General features: G+C 41.4%; 1 protein-coding gene across 1 annotated transcript in view; it reads left to right on the top strand.

The window, feature by feature from the left end:
- Positions 1-17640, top strand: part of LOC120732849 — a 77388-nt gene that overhangs the window by 50228 nt on the left and 9520 nt on the right. Inside the window, exons 7-19 of the mRNA XM_040030715.1 lie at positions 3434-3477; positions 3843-4128; positions 4492-4535; positions 5105-5378; positions 7003-7046; positions 7342-7609; positions 8032-8060; positions 8386-8662; positions 11207-11256; positions 11371-11444; positions 11621-11835; positions 11948-12201; positions 15793-15921. Of these exons, the coding sequence (XP_039886649.1) occupies positions 3434-3477; positions 3843-4128; positions 4492-4535; positions 5105-5378; positions 7003-7046; positions 7342-7609; positions 8032-8060; positions 8386-8662; positions 11207-11256; positions 11371-11444; positions 11621-11835; positions 11948-12201; positions 15793-15921 (1988 nt within the window). The remainder of the gene's footprint in view (positions 1-3433; positions 3478-3842; positions 4129-4491; positions 4536-5104; positions 5379-7002; positions 7047-7341; positions 7610-8031; positions 8061-8385; positions 8663-11206; positions 11257-11370; positions 11445-11620; positions 11836-11947; positions 12202-15792; positions 15922-17640) is intronic.

Consider the following 17640-nt stretch of genomic DNA (forward strand, 5'->3'; position numbering starts at 1 on the left):
CTGCTCTTTATCTCTGCACGTCAGAGGCCAACTGAAACCAAGTCCACCTATATAAAAACACCCCATCAGACACATGTTATTTTCCTCAGCATTTCACAACTGTCGCAAGGTATATCGTTTTAACTTTTTTCGGACCCTAGACACAGCGGTGTGAGGTAGTGTCATGGTGCTGGGTCGTTGACCCAGCGTTTTGTGTTTTATGATTATTTTCCTCTGTTCTAGTTATTCTGATTTTGGTATTCTGTGTCCTCCCCCCTTGTGTCCGGTTCGTGTTCTAGATTTCCTGTTTTATTCTGAAGGTCTCTGTCTGTTGTCATTGTGTTCAGCTTGTGTCCTCCAGTCATCATGTGTATTCGGATCAGCTGTTCTTCCCTCCTGTGTGTGATTACCTGATTACCTTGTGTGTGTGTGTGTGTATATATAGTGGGTGTCGGTCTGTGTTCGTTGTCGGCTCAGCTGCGTTCATCTGTGTATCTCTGCGTTTTTGGTATCCTCTGTCAGTCTGCGTCTCTCTGCCTTTCACCCCGTGTTCTGAGGATTTCTAGTTGCTCTTTAGTTTTCCCCGTTTATGTTTCCGTTAGTATGTCTCATGATTCGTTGTCTGTTCCTGCCACTGTCACCTGTAAATAAACTCTCACTCATATCATCAGTCGGCTGCCTGCATTTTGGGTCCTCCTTTCATTCCACAACACGACTGCTGCCCCAGCCGTGACAGTACGAGCCGACCAAACATGGACCCAGCAGCATCTGCACCCTCCCAGTAGTTTCGGGAGGAATTAATTGACTCTGTTTCAAGGTTGGTTAACCTGTGGCTCAAACGTGAGGGAGAGGAATTTCACCGCGCTGTAGAAGCCAGGCTACAGGAATTACTCTCTGCTCACCCCTGGCTACTGGACTCTCTTCACCCGCTCGCACAGGACTTCATTCTGAACGAACTCCATCTTCACCCTCCAGCTGCTACCGCTTCCCGACCCAGCCCGACGGTGAATGTTTTGCACTGCCCGCCGGGGAATCTGTGGCCCGGCCCGCCGGATGTGGAATTACCCGGCCGGTCGGAGCTAACCCCAAGAAGGAAGCGACGTACACGCCGCCGACGCCCATCGCCACAGCCGGGTCCCGAGACTTCTGAGTTGCCGGCTGTGGTGAGTGGAAAAGACACTCTTTCTGTTTCGCCAGACCTTGTGACTGTTTATACTGGGGCTGTGTTTTTTGAGTCAGCTGCCCAGCCAGTAGCTCAGTTAGCTGCCCAGCCAGTAGCTCAGTTAGCTGCCCAGCCGTCACCTCCATCACATTCAGCCTCACTACCCATAGCTCAGTTACAGTCACAGCCAGACTTACTACAAACTATGTTACAGTCCATTGCCCAGTCAATAGCCCAGTTGGTAGAGGAATCATCAGCCTTATCGTCAGCTCAGTCTCCAACTTCACCACCATTATTTTCCCAACCTTTTCTTCAGTCGCCCTCAGCTCAGCCACCTATTCAGCCATCATCTTCACCTACTCCTCCGGTATTGTCTATTCAACCCATAAAGGACTGTTCTACAACCGCTAAACCTAAGCAGAGAGACAAACCACACAATATTGTTATCAGTCCTCAAAAGCTGGCCATTTCAGAGACTATGACGCACTCCAGGGCCTCCCCTGAGGCTGGGTTTCAACCCTCAGCCCACTCTGGACCCCTGGAGGCTAAGAACCCAGCTGAGGACTGCACCCGGCTGTCGCTGCCTGAGCAGGGTCAGTGCTCCGCGCAGCTGCAGTCAGCCATGTGTGTGCCAGGGGCCCCTGTGCCCGCTGGTTCAGTGACTGTTTCCGCTGGGGGTTCTGGAGAGCCTGGCCAGCCCGTCCTTGTCTCCGCTGAAGGGTCCGAGGGACCGCTCCGGCCTCCTGTCTTCGCTGGAGGGTCCGAGGAACCGCTCCGGCCTCCTGTCTCCGCTGGAGGGCCCGAGCAGAAACGCTCTGTGTGGGTAGCAAAGTCGGCTCAAATGCGCCTGCAGGAATCCCTTTGAAAGAAAGGTGTCGCTGCAGCTAGGGTCTCGGGATAGTCAGGCTTGTATTTATATTTGCGGCATTCTGGTGAGTTAAAACTAGCAGCCTCTGTGTCCCGCTTGGATCACCATTCCGAAAATTCAGATATTTAAATAAAATGAACGAATCACCTAGAGATAGGAAACCCGCATAGATCCATAAAATGAGGTTTGATTAAATTAAACTCTTATGAACAGTGATGAATTCTGCCTCTCTGCTGATGTGTTCCAAACAAACGATGCTTTCTACACGGCCAAATTAACGGATGCGCACCGTGGCGGTGCAAACTACCTCACACCGCTGTGTCTGGGGTCCATTAAAACAATAAACCTTGCGGCAGTTGTGAAGTGCTGAGGAAAATACCATGTGTCTGATGGGGTGTTTTATATAGGTGGACTAAATAGGATTTATACATTGGGGAAACTGAACAAAAACAACCTCTGGCGAAGCGGATGGCACAACACAGAAGAGCTACCTCGTCAGGCCAGGACTCTGCAGTCTATTTACACCTACAGGCCAGTGGACAGTCTTTCAAGGATGAGGATGTACACATCTTGGACAGGGAGGAACGCTGGTTTGAGCGTGGAGTCAAAAAGGCCATTTATGTGAAAAGGGAAAGACCATCTCTGAATTGAGGAGGGGCCCTAAGGGTACATCTTTCGCCATCTTACAATGCTGTGATTGCAGCCATTCCCCAACTCTCTCTGAATGGTACTCATGGCCATTAATCAGTGGTCTTTGATCAGGGGGTTTTGGTCAGTGGTTGTTGATCAATGGTCATGAGAATTTGCATAATTAAGATTAAGGAACTGACCTCCCAGCCTATTGTTCCTTCAGTGGGCTGGTTTCAGTCATTATGCAAATGTACTGTTCATAAGATTGGGGAAACCTGCAGTCAGCTGAGACTGAAGAAGTCACTTGGATGGGTGACGAAACGTTTCTCCCACTAAACGCTACGTCCAGATGAACAGAATCAACTTTTTGGAGTTATATAGGTGGACTTGGTTTCAGTTGGCCTCTGACATGCAGAGATAAAGAGCAGGTTGTAAAGAAAAAGGTGGAAACTATAGAGGTACAGTTAGGGGGGGTGTACCTTTCTATGTGAACGTTAGTGTGTGTGTCCTTGGATGCTCTTGATAAAGAAACAACGTGTATTCTTTTTATGACTTGTTTTGCTGACTGTTGGGGACCCACCCGTAACCCCTGTGTCTAATCTCTGAGTCTTACTGTTGCAGTATGTTTGTGTGACTAGTAGATAATTGTAGGGGGAGTTGCATTAAAAGAACATTGGGGGATCAATACAGGGAGAGTGTGAATAGGTGTGAATATGTGTTTTTTTTAGAAGTGATTATTAACACTGATGTTAAATCAGTCATGAATGAACCTTTTAATATTTCTTTTTTGTCAGAGAAACACTCTGAGGATGAACGTTGGCCTGCACTGATCCACAGAGTGAGTAATGTTACATCTGTCTGAGTTCAGATCATCCGGCTTTCATTTAATAAATACAGGATAGAAATATTCAATAGAAAAAAAAAATGATTTGATTTTGATTGGAAAAGTCAAAGTTTGATAAGTTGAGTGTGTGCAGTGCTGCAGGTCAGAAAAGTCCTGAACTTGTTAACAGAAGCAGAATAATTGTTAATCAGCTGTTTGTGATCATTGTGACAAATATGACCAATGACATCATCACCTTATGTGATGGATGATGTCATCTAAACACATCGACATTTCTAAAGTGTTGATGAGAAAACAAACAAACCTGAAAGTGAGAAATGCCACATTTATCTCATGAACATTTTCTTTGAATTTTCCAGGTAGAAACGATGGAGTCTGTTATTGAGCTGCTGCTGGAAACTCTGTATGGTCTGAATAATGGAGAGCTAGTTGAGTTCAATAAGAACCTGCTACAAATTCATCATGACAAATATTACTCAGACTTCTCATGGATGCCGTACGAGTGGACAGACCTGCAGGACACAGTGTTTCTGATGGTGCAGACTTACGGCCAACAGTCAGTGGAGAAGACCATGGAGGTCTTAAAGGAGATGAAGAGGACTGATCTGGCTCAGAGGCTGTCAGACTGCAGCTCACTGCCTCGAAGTAAGACAACAAAATCAAAACTCATGAAAGTCATAAAACTGATTCTATGTCTCATCAACTTCTAAGTAAAGTTTTCTTTGACTTTATAAATAATATTATTTATAATAAAGACAAAATAAAACACATCTAAAAAACTTGTTTTATTTAAATATAAATAAATACATAAAAATGAGACCAGATTAAAATAAAAATACTTTGTGAGGAGGAGTAAAAATGACTCCTTCATACTGTTTATTATTGCTGAGGAGGTTTCAGTGTAATTCTGCATATTGTCCATTTTTCCAAAGTCATATTTCCTGAATAATTGTCAGTTAGTTGTTTAATGTGTTTGTCATGAGTGACTTTGAGCACTTTTCTCCTCAGAGAAACGCTCTGTGGATGAACGACGCTCTGCACTGATCCACAAAGTGAGTCATGTCACATCTCTGATTCAGTACAAGACAGCAGGCTGAAAGTCAGAGGAATAAAGTTTCATCAGTTCTCATGTTGAGTCATTTTTCTCATGATTTCTGCTGGATGTTTGTGACAAACTGAAGCTTCATTCAGTTTGACTTCTTCAACAGTAATTTTCTCCAACACTAATGTCAGGATGTCTTTACCACTGAGGATGAGCTGAGGAAGTGTCAGCATGTACATTTGTCCTGACTCTTCAACAGGACAGAGAAATCTGAAAACATCAAACACTTTCAGATTAAACAGGAAACTTTATTCTACTTACAAATATTAATAAAGAATGAAAGATAATGTGAAATCAGGGAAAGATTCTTGATGGATATATTTCAGTTTTTATCTGCACAGTGAGAGAAGAACTGCAGCCTGTAAAGAAAAAGAAATTTTTCAAAGTCAGAAAAAAAGAATCACAGTTTTATAGCTTCTTCATATTTTTTTGGTAAACATACTGAACTCAATAGAGTAGTTACTATTTGAGTAAATTGATTAATTAATATATCTTCCATGATTGTTTTGACTGTTCCAGGTGGCAACAATGGCAGCTGTTAAACATCTGTATTTAGAATATTTGAATAATTTGAACAACGATGAACTTCAGGATTTTCAGAGATTCCTACAAAGCATTTTTCATTTGAGGAACTTGTTATATTCCTCAACGTGGTTAAATAAACTATCAACCAGAGCAGATATAGTGAATCTGGTGATGGATGAACTTGGTCAGCAGTCTGTGGAAGTGATCACATACATGAACAGAACTAATCTGGTGCAGAAGTTACCAGAGAGCATCTCAGCATCCAGAGGTAAGACCAACATGCATGAGTTTAAACTCTGTGTCATCAACAAAGTAAAATCTATGAAAAATCAGATCAATACTCTGACCATTCTGACTTATAGATATCATCAGATGTCTAATGGATTTATTGGTGATTATAAATTGTAGGTGTGGATGTGAGTGTTTGCTTATTATACACGATGGACAGATGTACTCAGTCTCTCTGTGATTAGGGGAGACCGGGGATAGTTGTAACGTGGGTCAGTTGTAACACTTCCAATTTCTCCAATCAGGGCTAAGTTTCAAATGATTTGACTCATCCTGTGCATGCCCAATTCAGTTCTGCTATCACATGTGAAAAATCAGCACATTTTGTCAAACACAGACAATTTAACATGAAAAAAAGTAATTTGTATGCCAAAAAGTAAGTTTTTCTACTTTATTTCAATTTGTAATAGCATTATCTGCTTTGCAGTTAAACTCATCAAACTTAAATTATGTTATTTGTATGTCTATGGGGATATATTCTGTGTAGGTCTTTAGTGCTAATGTTTTAGCCGTTGGCTGTAATGTTAGCTAGTTCATGGCTATAGGAGTCTGGGTCAGTTGTAACAGCAACAGTCTGGGTTAGTTGTAACAATAATGCAGATGTTACAACTTACCACACTATTACTTTAACTTAAATTAAACAAGTTGGGGCAACGACATCAGCAGAGAGAGGTTCACTGGTCGCATTTGTATATGCGGTTAATGCCATTGGCAACACAATTCCTCCACTGTTTGTGTTCCCACACATACATTATGCAGACCACTGTGTCAGAGATGGACCAGTAGGAAGTACTGGTAGTGGAAATAAATCAGGATGGGTGCAAGAAACAGATTTCCTCATCTTTCTGAAGCACTTTGCAAACCACACCAAGGTAAGCCATGATAAAAAGTAATGGAATTGCGATGCTGGTGAACAACTACATTTATTCAGCTTCATTGTTATGTTCAAAATTGGTGCAAGAGCTGTAGGTTATAATGCCCACTGAGCCAATGAGGCCAAACTCAAGGAAGACCAACCAAAATTAATGAAATATTCAGTTGCAGAAAATTCCATAATTTGTCTTTTTTGGGGGGGTTGGAATATGTTCAAAAGCTAGATTTCTGCATTCTGTCACACACACACACACATAGCTACATAAATGGATGTAAGTGCATTCATGTGTTGAATAAACAAAGATTACATGTTAATGTTTTGTTAGTACCCTTATTTCATTGTGTTACATTTTACCCCAGGATATGTTACAACTAACCCAGGCTAATTGTAACATTTCACTCTTCGTGTTTGAGACCATATCATGCAATGGGTAATTGTGCTGCAGAGAAAATAGTTGCACTATTTAATAGCAGAGACATCTAAATACTTTGCATTACATTTTGAATCCACTACCTTAAAAGAGCTTCAATTTACAGACAGAAATGTCAAAAATGTTACAACTATCCCCGGTCTCCCCTACTGCAACCTTAGGATGAATGTGTTGTTTTACTGTATTTTTTTTGTTACTTTTTCCATTTAAATCATCTGTGTCGTCTGAAGGCTGATTCTACTTGGATGTGTGATGATGTTTGAATCCTCAGAGTTGATTGTAAATGTCTTTCCTCCTCAGAGAAACACTCTGTGGATGAACATGGAGCTGCACTGTTGAAGAGAGTGAGTGTGACTTTAACTCAGCTTTCATTCAGTAGATTCAGGCTGTAAATCATCCTCATCTTGAACATTATACATGATGAAACAGACAAAGCATCTTTGAAACTGGATGCTTCTCACAGTGTTAATGTGGAGCTCTGCAGCAATAATGTTTCCACTGATGACAGAGTGAAGGATCTACTACTGATGATAAAACCAGGAAATGACATCTTTAGATTTCTGTTTATTCAGTGATTGAAATCTTTAATTCGTTCAGAGATATTATACAGTAACTTGTTAAATTATTTGGGTTTTTCAGGAAAAAGAACTGGAAGCTGTTAGACAGATTCTCCTGGAAACACTGAATGAATTCAGTCAAAAGGATCTTGGGAAATTTATTCTGTTGCTCCCGTTCACATGCTTTAAGATGGGCCTGCCACAAATACAGATATATCCAAACAGGACAGAAGACCTTATGAATCTGATGGTGGGTGAACTTGGTCATCAGTCTGTTGAGGTGACCATGGAGGTTTTAACAGACATGAACAGTCTTGATCTGATGCTGAGGCTGTCAGAGAGCAGCTCAGGTGAGACCAAACAAATGTTTTAAAAATAGATTTTCACAATTTACAATAAACTTGTTTAAATAACTTTTAATCAACAATAACAAACATTAAATTAAACAGGAAACACAACAGACTTGATCTGAATCCAGCTTCTCTCTCTGTCTTTTCATGATATCACTGCTGAGAAGTTTGTAACTCATCAACACTTTGACCTGATCAATCAGCACTGAGCTGAAACACTTCTGACACACACAGTTACAGTTTATCAGCATTGAAAGTTATTTTTAGGATTTGAACAGTTTAATAACTGGTAAGGTTGTGCAAGTGAGGGTTTTTGGTGTTTAATGGGTGGTAATGATGACATTTGTTTCTCTCTTTCGATTGTTATGATGTTTACAGTAGTTTTGAATTATTCAGTCATTTTCTGTTTTCTGTTTCCTCAGAAAAGTGTCAGCCTTCACTGTTCCACACAGTGAGTAAAGTCACATCAGACACACTTCACTCTACACAGCTTTTATTTTAGTTACAGGTTAAACATTATTCTTATCTTAATAAGAACCTTTTAAAAAACAATTTTTTACAATGTATAAATATTAGTGTATTGGACTGTCCTGTGGGGATACAAACACGAAAACATGTGGAGGAATTTCATTTATTCATTTTGAAGTCAATCTGATTTAATCACAAGTAAAAACACCCTAATATATGTAATTGTGTTACAAAACAGAAGTTATATTATTTATTTATCACAGTGGAAATATTACATCATTAAGCTCTAATGAATTTTAATCCACCAGGAAGCATCCATGACATCAGTGAAGGAGAAACTTCTGGAAACACCGGAAAATTTCAGTTTCAGTGAGCTTGAACATTTTAAGAGAGTCCTGCAGCAGAGAGTAACAAAGAGAGGCTTCCAGAGAATCCCAGCATCCCAGCTGGAGACAGCAGACAGAGCTGATGTAGTTCAACTCATTGTGGAGACATGCGGTGAAGAGCCTGTGGAGGTGACCATGGAGGTTTTAGCAGACATGAACACGACTGATCTGGTGCTGAGGCTGTCAGAGAGTAGCTCAGGTAAGACCAAAAGAAATCATGTTACACAAGTGACTCACAAATAGGGATGGGTATCATTTAGGTTTTATCCGATACCAGTACCAAACCGGTACTTTTGAAACGGTGCCGGTGCTTAAACGGTGCTCGAACCAGTGCTCGAACCGGTGCTTAAAGAATGGAGAACACAAACTTTGTCCAAAAACCTCTCATGTTCAGCTGTTTTAATTTTGTAAAAGGTAACAATGTTAGCCTTTTCTGCATCTATAGGGCATATATGGTATCACTCTTGGCTGGAAGCAGTGCTTAATCAATGGAAAAAATACCAATTTTGTCTAAAAACCTCTCATGTTTAGCTGTTTTCCACTTTTTCTTTGGTCATTTTAGCCTTTTTGGCCAGGGTGAAGGGAGTATCTGCCATCAAACAAGAAGACAGCCGCATGTAACTAAGACGTGTTTGCTAGTTTACCTTATGTGCATTAATGTAATAACGTGGTTAGCCTACTCAGCATAAATTACACACGAACAACATTAAGCTACTCACGAAGAACGGCTGCTGCTGCCATCACTCCTGCATCTCTTGTATAAGCATCTTGAGGCCCCCCACACCCATGCAAGATTATTATTTGCTGACTTTTCATCGGCATTCAATACAATTCAACCCTTCTTACTTGCTGACAGGCTTTACAATCATTTCAAGCTTGACACTAGTCTAGTCGGCTGGGTGACAGACTTTCTGACTAATAGGTCACAATGCGTGAGGGTGAATCATGTATTTTCTGATGTGCTCTCCTCCTCTACTGGATCACCCCAGGGTTGCTGCCTCTCTCCCCTTCTGTTCATTCTGTACACAAATGAGTATCGCAGCAATTTCACGAACAGACATATCCTGAAGTTTGCTGACGACACAGTGATCGTCAGTCTTCTAGTGGGGGACGAGTCAGGCTATGGACAGGTTGTAGATGATTTTGTGAATTGGTGTGATGAGTCCTTCCTTTCACTTAATGTGTCAAAAACTAAAGACATGATTATTGATTTTAGGAAGTCCTCTTATAGCTCATCACCAACTATCATTAAAACTGCCGATATTGGGATCGTTGAGAGTTATAAATATCTAGGTGTGGTACTTGACCATAAACTGTGTTTTGAATCTCATGCTGATGCCACTACTAAAAAAGTTCAACAAAGACTGTTCTTTTTAAGGAAAATTAGATCTTTTAATGTCTCACCTGAGATGTTGTCTTTGTTTTATAGAAGTTTTATCGAATCTGTGATGTCTTTTTGTATCGCTGCCTGGTTTGGTAACCTGATGGTGAAGAATAAGAATCGGTTGAGACTTCTGGTAAAAGCTGCTAGCAAAATTTCAGGGCGCTGGCAAGATGGACTTTTGGCCATTTACAATAGAAATGTGCTTAGAAAGGCTCATTCTATTATTAATTGTGTGAACCATCCACGTCACAGTGAGTTTGAGTTGTTTCCTTCCGGCCGCTGTGTCTTTTATCCCCACTGCATCTTGTCTCCTCAATGGCAAATAACTGTCTTAGGACTTTCTATCACTATTATTGTCATTATTATTTTATAGCATTGTTCTGTTTATTTATATCCTGCTGCTAAACTAATTTCCCCTTGTGGGACAATAAAGAAATTGAATTGAATTGAATTGAATTGAATCATCCGTCATCATTTCTGCTACACTGGCAGAGCTAGGGGCCAGGAGTCTACTCCTCGGGTTCTTGGGGGATGTTGCTAACTCCGGGTCCGATAACAGGCACCACACCCGCAGTAGATGTGCTCGGTGTGAGGTCTCGCAGCAAGCTATCAAATACAGTGCATTTCTCGGCTTTTAACAAAATGCTATACGTCGCCAGGTGTTTCATCAGATTCGAGGTGTTACCTCCTTTGCACAGTATCACCTTAAAGCACTTGTTACAGGCTGCTGAGTTTGCATCTTTTGCTGTGGAGTACAGCCAGACCGCTTCACCTTGGGCATTTTTAATCTGTAGCTCTGCTCTAAAAGAACGTACATACCTGGGCTCGCCTACTACGCTTGCAAAGGTAAAATGATTGGCTGGAATCCAAAGTGTAAGACATCTCAGGAAAAAAAAGCACCGAAATAAAGCACCGAAATGTGCGCTGCTTTTCGATCTGGTTACTACCATTTATGTCAGAACCGGAGCCATAATGGCACCGGATACCGGTACCCTTCCCTACTCATTTTTATAAGTTTATATTGAATTTGTTCTAATAACTTTTAATCAACAAACATCAAAATCAGTGGGCAACACAACAGACATACAAAAATAACTTTGCATAAATCATCAGAGCTGAATCCAACCTTTCTCTCTGTCTCTGTCTTGTTCTGACATCACTGGTGAGAATATTTGAATTCATCAACTTTTGATCATCTTAGACGTCACTCAGCTGCACGTCCTGCTGAACATGTTGTTCTGATGTTGAAGCAGCTCTGCACAGCATAAAGTGATCAAACAGCAAACATGTGGACAGTTAGAGGATGATTTTATATGTCAGCATAACATCATTCATTTGAATTCTTTGTGTCTCAACAAGGACGAAAAACTGAAAGAAGTTCAGAGCTTGAAGGTTGTCAGAGCATGACGGTAATCCCTTCCATTCATCCATTTATTCCTAAAGATTCTTTCTGTTTGTTTCTTTATGTGAGACTACAAAAATAAACATGTGTACTTATTGACTAAAGTGACTGTCCTCCGCAGCAGGACCCCAGTGATTGGACTAAACTTGAACCTGAGGTGAACAGTACAGATGCAGACGAGGCTCCAACTTACAGGTAAATCAACTTCCTGAATGCTGCAGCACAGCAAACTGGAACTACAGGAAACAGTTCAGCTTTGGATTCATTCGCAGAGGAAATTTTTCAGTTTGCATCAAATTCACACGACTACTTTCTGTGTCTCCATTCACTCTGTTGTTCCTTCATGAGTGTGTATTTAATTCCTTTTTCAGCCTTCAGTCTGCAGCAGGACACTTTGAATGCAGAGTTTCGGGCTTGCGCTGGGTCTGTAAGGGAAAGACCAGCTTTCAGTACCAGTTCAGATCTTGGGAGGGACACATGGAGAGGATGGAGAGCAGACAATACATGCCTGCAGGTCCTCTGATGGACGTCACAGTCACTGCTGGGAAGTTAAATGAAGTTCACCTGCCACACTGGATCTGCATCGGTAAGAGGACATGAAGGAAGACTTTCAGATGTTTGACATTTCTGACAGTGAGCGCACAAACTGTTATAAACTGTTCTTCTCACCATGTTTGTGTTGTTGTGTTCTCCTGCAGATGACATCCCTGACATATTGGACACGTTTGCAGTCGTCCACATAGATGACTGTGGAGATGTTGTGGAAAAAGTGTCTGAGGTCACACCATCACATGTCAAGTTAACTGAGCCACATTTCTCAATAATAGGGGCTCTGATACGTTCATTCTTTCCTTTGAAAATCAGCTGTTACACGTTGATGTACTATAAACCCAACACATCATTTCTTAAACTCCACGTCTATCCAATCCGACAGGATCCTGCTCTGGAACAGGTAACTGAACATCTTAATGATGTGAAACAGGACAAGATTCTAAACATTAGGACCGACTGACAAAAGAGACACTGAAAGATGGTTTTGGTTGTTTTTAATACATTGGGTTCAATGGAAAATTGTCTCTACTGCTAGAATAAATGTCTTCTGTCTGACTTTAGTTACATTTTTTTTTCTTAAAACAATGATTTATAGACTTTTTGGAAACAATACAAACAGAAACAGATCATCATAGCCAAATACAAACAGGAAGAAGAGAAAGAAAAAACAAATACAGGTACATGAGTTACAAATGTACATGTCTGGGTCAAAATATGTATAGTGTTCCTGTCATGGTTGCCTGTGTGGCAGGCAGGCAGGAGTGGTGGACCCAAAATGCAGGACTCAAACACAGAAGTAAAACTTAAAGCGCAGCTTTATTGCTGGGCAAAAACCTCGTAATTAAACTCACCAAAAAACAAACAAAACTCTGGACAGAGGAACTAAGGACTGGAACACTGGAAAAGAAATACTAAACCAGGGCCCTATTTCAGGAAGCCGGTTTAGAAAACTCAGAGTGAAAAACGATACTCAGGGTTGAGTAACCCCGAACTGTCCAACTCGGAATATTCGGTTTCAGAAAGGCTGATAACAATTAGTTCAGTCAACGCGGAGTTGCTTTAACCCCAAGTTAAGCGCGCGCACGAGGATACATAAAGCCCTGATTAGTGGAGCACAGATTAAGCGAGTCACCATGGAGACGGAGGGAAAGAAGGCGCGGTCAATGTATTTTACAGCGCTTGAGGCCGAAATTCTGATGGCAGCATATGCCGATAACATGCAAATTCCGTGGAAAAAAAGTAACACAGCCTCAGCTGCAAAAGAAAGAGAGCATGCATGGCAAAACATAGCCGACAGAGTCAATGCGTGAGTGTTAATTTAAACATTGATCTAGGGATTTCCACCCATTTAACACGTTATTCTATTATATTTTATTTTATTTTTTATTTCATACATTTTATTTTGTGATGTGAGCGCAGGTGCAACCCAACAGGCCCCAAACGTTCCTGGCAGCAAGTAAAAATGAAATATAAAAATATAGTCCAAACAGGTAAGGTGTAATTGTATTATGAGCCATAGTGCTTGGTCTGTTTGTCCGATGTCAATCAATTGCAGTTAGAGGCTACATTAATTTCCCCTCTGTAAGCACTTATTGAAATTATCTGAGCACATTACAAGTACATATTTGCTTACTCTGTATGCTCAAATGTGACCCGTTATAGCCAACAGAAAAAAAGCGGAGGCCCGAAAAACAGGTGGGGGTCCTCCACCACCACCACTCACAGAGGCTGAGCAGTTGGCTTCCACATTTGTGATCATGTTGGCAGCATCACATATGATCTTCACAGTGCAGAGAACACAAATTAGCATCCATTACTATAATGAAATAATTTGTTAGTTTGAAATGCTACAGGGAACTATGTACCTGTACATTAATGCTGTGGAAAGACTTCCTGTTCACATAGTCTCCTTCATTTACTGAAGGAGCAATGATTGGAATGTGAGTGCCATCTATACAGCCAATCACGCCGGGAACCCTGAAAATAAATGTAAAATTTAAGTAGTAGTTCAAGTATCACCACATCATGGATTAAGTTTTGTTCATCCTGATACCTGCAATTTTGTGGAATCCCTCTTTGATAAATCTTGTGGGTCTATGACCGGGGAACACCACCAACGAGTACAGGAGACGTTTCAGTGCAACTGTAACATTCCTGACTGCCCGACAGACGGTAGCCTTGGAAACGTGCTCAGCGTCACCAATATTATACAGAAAGCTCCCGTTTGCAAAAAACCGAAGTGCAATACAAATAATATGTACAGAACTGAGAGAATGTCCGCGATGTGTCACATGAGCAATATTAGGCCTGAGGATGTTATTCAAATAAATTATAGATTGTGCTGAAAAACGGTAACGTTCACACAGAAAATCATCAGGAAATGATAAAATGTCCAAACCCGCTCTAATCACTCTCTCCCGGCGGAGAGCTCTGCGGAGAATTTGGGCTTCAACATCTACTGGCTCTTCAAGGAAGGGGCACGCCATGTCTGACACTTCCTACAGTCAGGTTTCTGACAAAGAGGCGGAGAACATCAGGGTTAGTTGAAGTAAACCTGCTAGGGGGCAGGTTAGCTTCACGGAGTGTGTCGTCATAGTAACTCACTCAGAATTAATCTAAACTCGCTTTGTGAAACCGAAAACCCAGAGTTTACGTTAACTCAGGGTATACTTACTCAGAGTTTGCACTAAACCGGCTTCCTGAAATAGGGCCCAGGAGACAAAACACAGCAGGTTGAGGGTACGACACGACAGAGAGCACAGGAAAACAGTGGGCGGTAGGGGAGTAATAAGGGAATGGGCAACAGGAGGGAGACACAGCTGGGAGAATTTAGGCTAACGAGACAGGGGAGCAGTAAAACTGAACACACTGACATGAGGCATGAACATTCAGTAAAACAGGAAACCAGAAGCAATTCAAAAATGCAAACTTGACACTGAGAGGTAGACAGAAAGAATATAACACCTAAAACTCAAACTATACTAAACATGAGACCCACAGAAGAACAAATCCTAAAACACAAATATATACAGAAACAGAATTTTAATAATAATAATCAAGAAAGAACAAGAATCAGAATACAAAATCAAACCAAAACATGACAACTCAAAATACTGGGTCAAACCCAGAACCGTGACAGTTCCACATTTAAAGTAAAGGGAGGGGAAAAAAAGGGGGGGGATACAGACATTAACTATTATGTTTAAAAAGAAAATGTGATCCCCCTTTATGTAATTGCACAGCAAGGTCACGAGGTGGGTGATCAAGCAAAGGCCGCTATATCCTATAGAATCCATCACAATTGCCCTTTATAATGGCGCTAAGGTGCTCCGATGGCAACAACTTGAACGTTTCTCTGTACCATTGTGTAACAGTGGCGGGCCGTCTCTGAATCCATTGAAACAGTGCACATCGCCTCGCTGAATGTAAAAGTTTACATAACAAAAGCATTTGTACAGAAGACAGAGAAAGCCCAGAATATTTTTTAATCATGGTTTTTCTTTTAATCTGTCCCACGAGTATGATGAAAATCACCAACAACAGCACTTGTGGGAATAATTTAGTTGATAAATCTCTTCACTGTAATCTGGAGATTATTTGGACTCAGACCAGAGTTTGTAATATAACATATTATACAGACTTCATATAACAAAAACTCTGATAAGTAAAAATTTGACACGTATTATTAACTTGAGAGTTCACAAAGCACCCATGAAGATGCAAAATATTGATCACCTTCACATGGTGATACTCTCCCTGTTTTCTCCCATAATCTAGCTTCTATCAGTTAATTTGTTTTACACACTCTTTCTTGTATTGTTTCATCTTTACTCTCTAATCTCAGGCTTTATTCTTGTTAATGTGACTTTTTCCTTTGGTTTATTAATTCACTAGACCGTCTCTCACAAAAATCTTATTGCTTAAATTGGTTTAAATCAAAGACGAAAATATTGCTGTTTTTGCTTTATTCTTTTCTGTATTTCTTAAACAGAGATTTGACGACAGAGAATCTTGTGAGGGATTTAAAAGAATCAGAAAGCATCATCCAGACAAGTACCTGCAAACTGAGCGTACTTTCAGCCTCAGAGCCGACAACGCAAGTGCAAAGATCCAACCGAAGGTGGGCCTACATGTAGCACTTCAGCCACTATGTAACCCCCCCACACATCCACCTTGCTCACAGTGTTTCTTGTTCATGGTGTAATTTTTAATTCCAAACAGTTTCTGCACTCAGTTACTTTTTAGCACTGCCCAGCTCTGTCTGTGCTGTCTTTGCTCCTTTAGCCAGATCAGTCCCTTCTCCCCACACTCTGGTCCCAGCGTGCTACTGTGTAGGAATAGGAGAAGCATAACAAGCCAATGACTGACAGCTGTGCCAGCCAGCCTCCCCTGCCCCTGAACCCACTGCACCACCCCAGCAGCCACAAACCACACCCGCCACCACAGTTCAATCTGTAAAGACTGAGTTGGGTTCCTGGATGAACATAGGACACGACACTGTCAAAGTAAAACAGGAAACACTAAGACGCAGACTAAAGATATACGGCGAGACACAGGTTGGGAGGAAGGAACACACAGTGAAACGAGACAGACTGGGGAGACAAAGAGGGAAAGATTTAAGGAAGATGAGACATGGAGGGAAGAGAGGGAGTGAGGGATAAAGGGAGAGGGACATGACAGACAGGGAGACATGGACTGCACACAGAATAGGGAGACTAGACACATCATCAAGGAAACATAAAAACAGAAATATAATTATCAGAATCAGAATCAGAATACTTTATTGATCCCTGGGGGAAATTATTTTTTGTTACAGTGCTCCATTATAAACCAACATTAAGACAAGACAGACAATACGCTAACTAAGAATAGTACAATATATACATATATATACATACATACATAAGTCACTGATAAATAAATAGCTGGAAAAGAAACATGTGTAGTTGTAGCAGTAACCAGTGTGTTAAGTGGATGTGTTGTACAGGGAGATGGCCACAGGCAGGAAAGATTTCCTGTGTCGTTCAGTGGTGCTTTTCGGTAATCTCAGTCTCTCACTGAACATGCTCCTGTGACTGACCAGCATGTCATGGAGTGGGTGGGAGGTGTTATCCAACATTGTCTTTATCTTGGACAGCATCCGCCTCTCCGACACCACCTTGAGGGAGTCCAGCTCCATCCCCACAACATTGCTGGCCTTACAGATTAGTTTATTGAGTCTGTTGGCATCTGCGACCCTCAGCCTGCTCCCCCAGCATGCAACAGCATAGAGGATCGCACTGGCCACAACAGACTCATAGAAAATCCTGAGCATTTTCTGGCATATGTTGAAGGACCTCAGTCGCCTCAAAAAATAGAGACGACTCTGGCCCTTCCTGTAAAGTGCTGTGGTGTTTTTAGCCCAGTCCAGTTTATTGTCAATGTGTACTCCAAGGTATTTATAGTCCTCCACAATGTCAACACTGACCCCCTGGATTGAAACAGGGGTCAAGTGTTTCCTGGTCTTCCTGAAGTCCACGATCAGTTCCTTGGTCTTTGCCACGTTGAGCTGCAGATGATTCTGCTCACACCACGTGACAAAGGAGTCGACCACAGCCCGGTACACAGCCCGGTACTATACATAGAAGCAAAACCACAACTAACTCAATACTAAATAATAGAAACTAAAACACTACAACACAACAAAATAACCAAAACACCATAAACCCAAAATGCTGGGACAAAATAACCCAGAACCATGACAGATAAATACTAAGAGACAGATGACAGAGAGATAATATTCGGACAGGGATTTGTGTCGGTATGTGACTGTAGACTAAGGTTTATACTATTAGCTGGT

Source organism: Simochromis diagramma, unplaced genomic scaffold (assembly GCF_900408965.1).
Source record: "Simochromis diagramma unplaced genomic scaffold, fSimDia1.1 OVJJ01000361.1, whole genome shotgun sequence".
NCBI lineage: Eukaryota > Metazoa > Chordata > Actinopteri > Cichliformes > Cichlidae > Simochromis > Simochromis diagramma.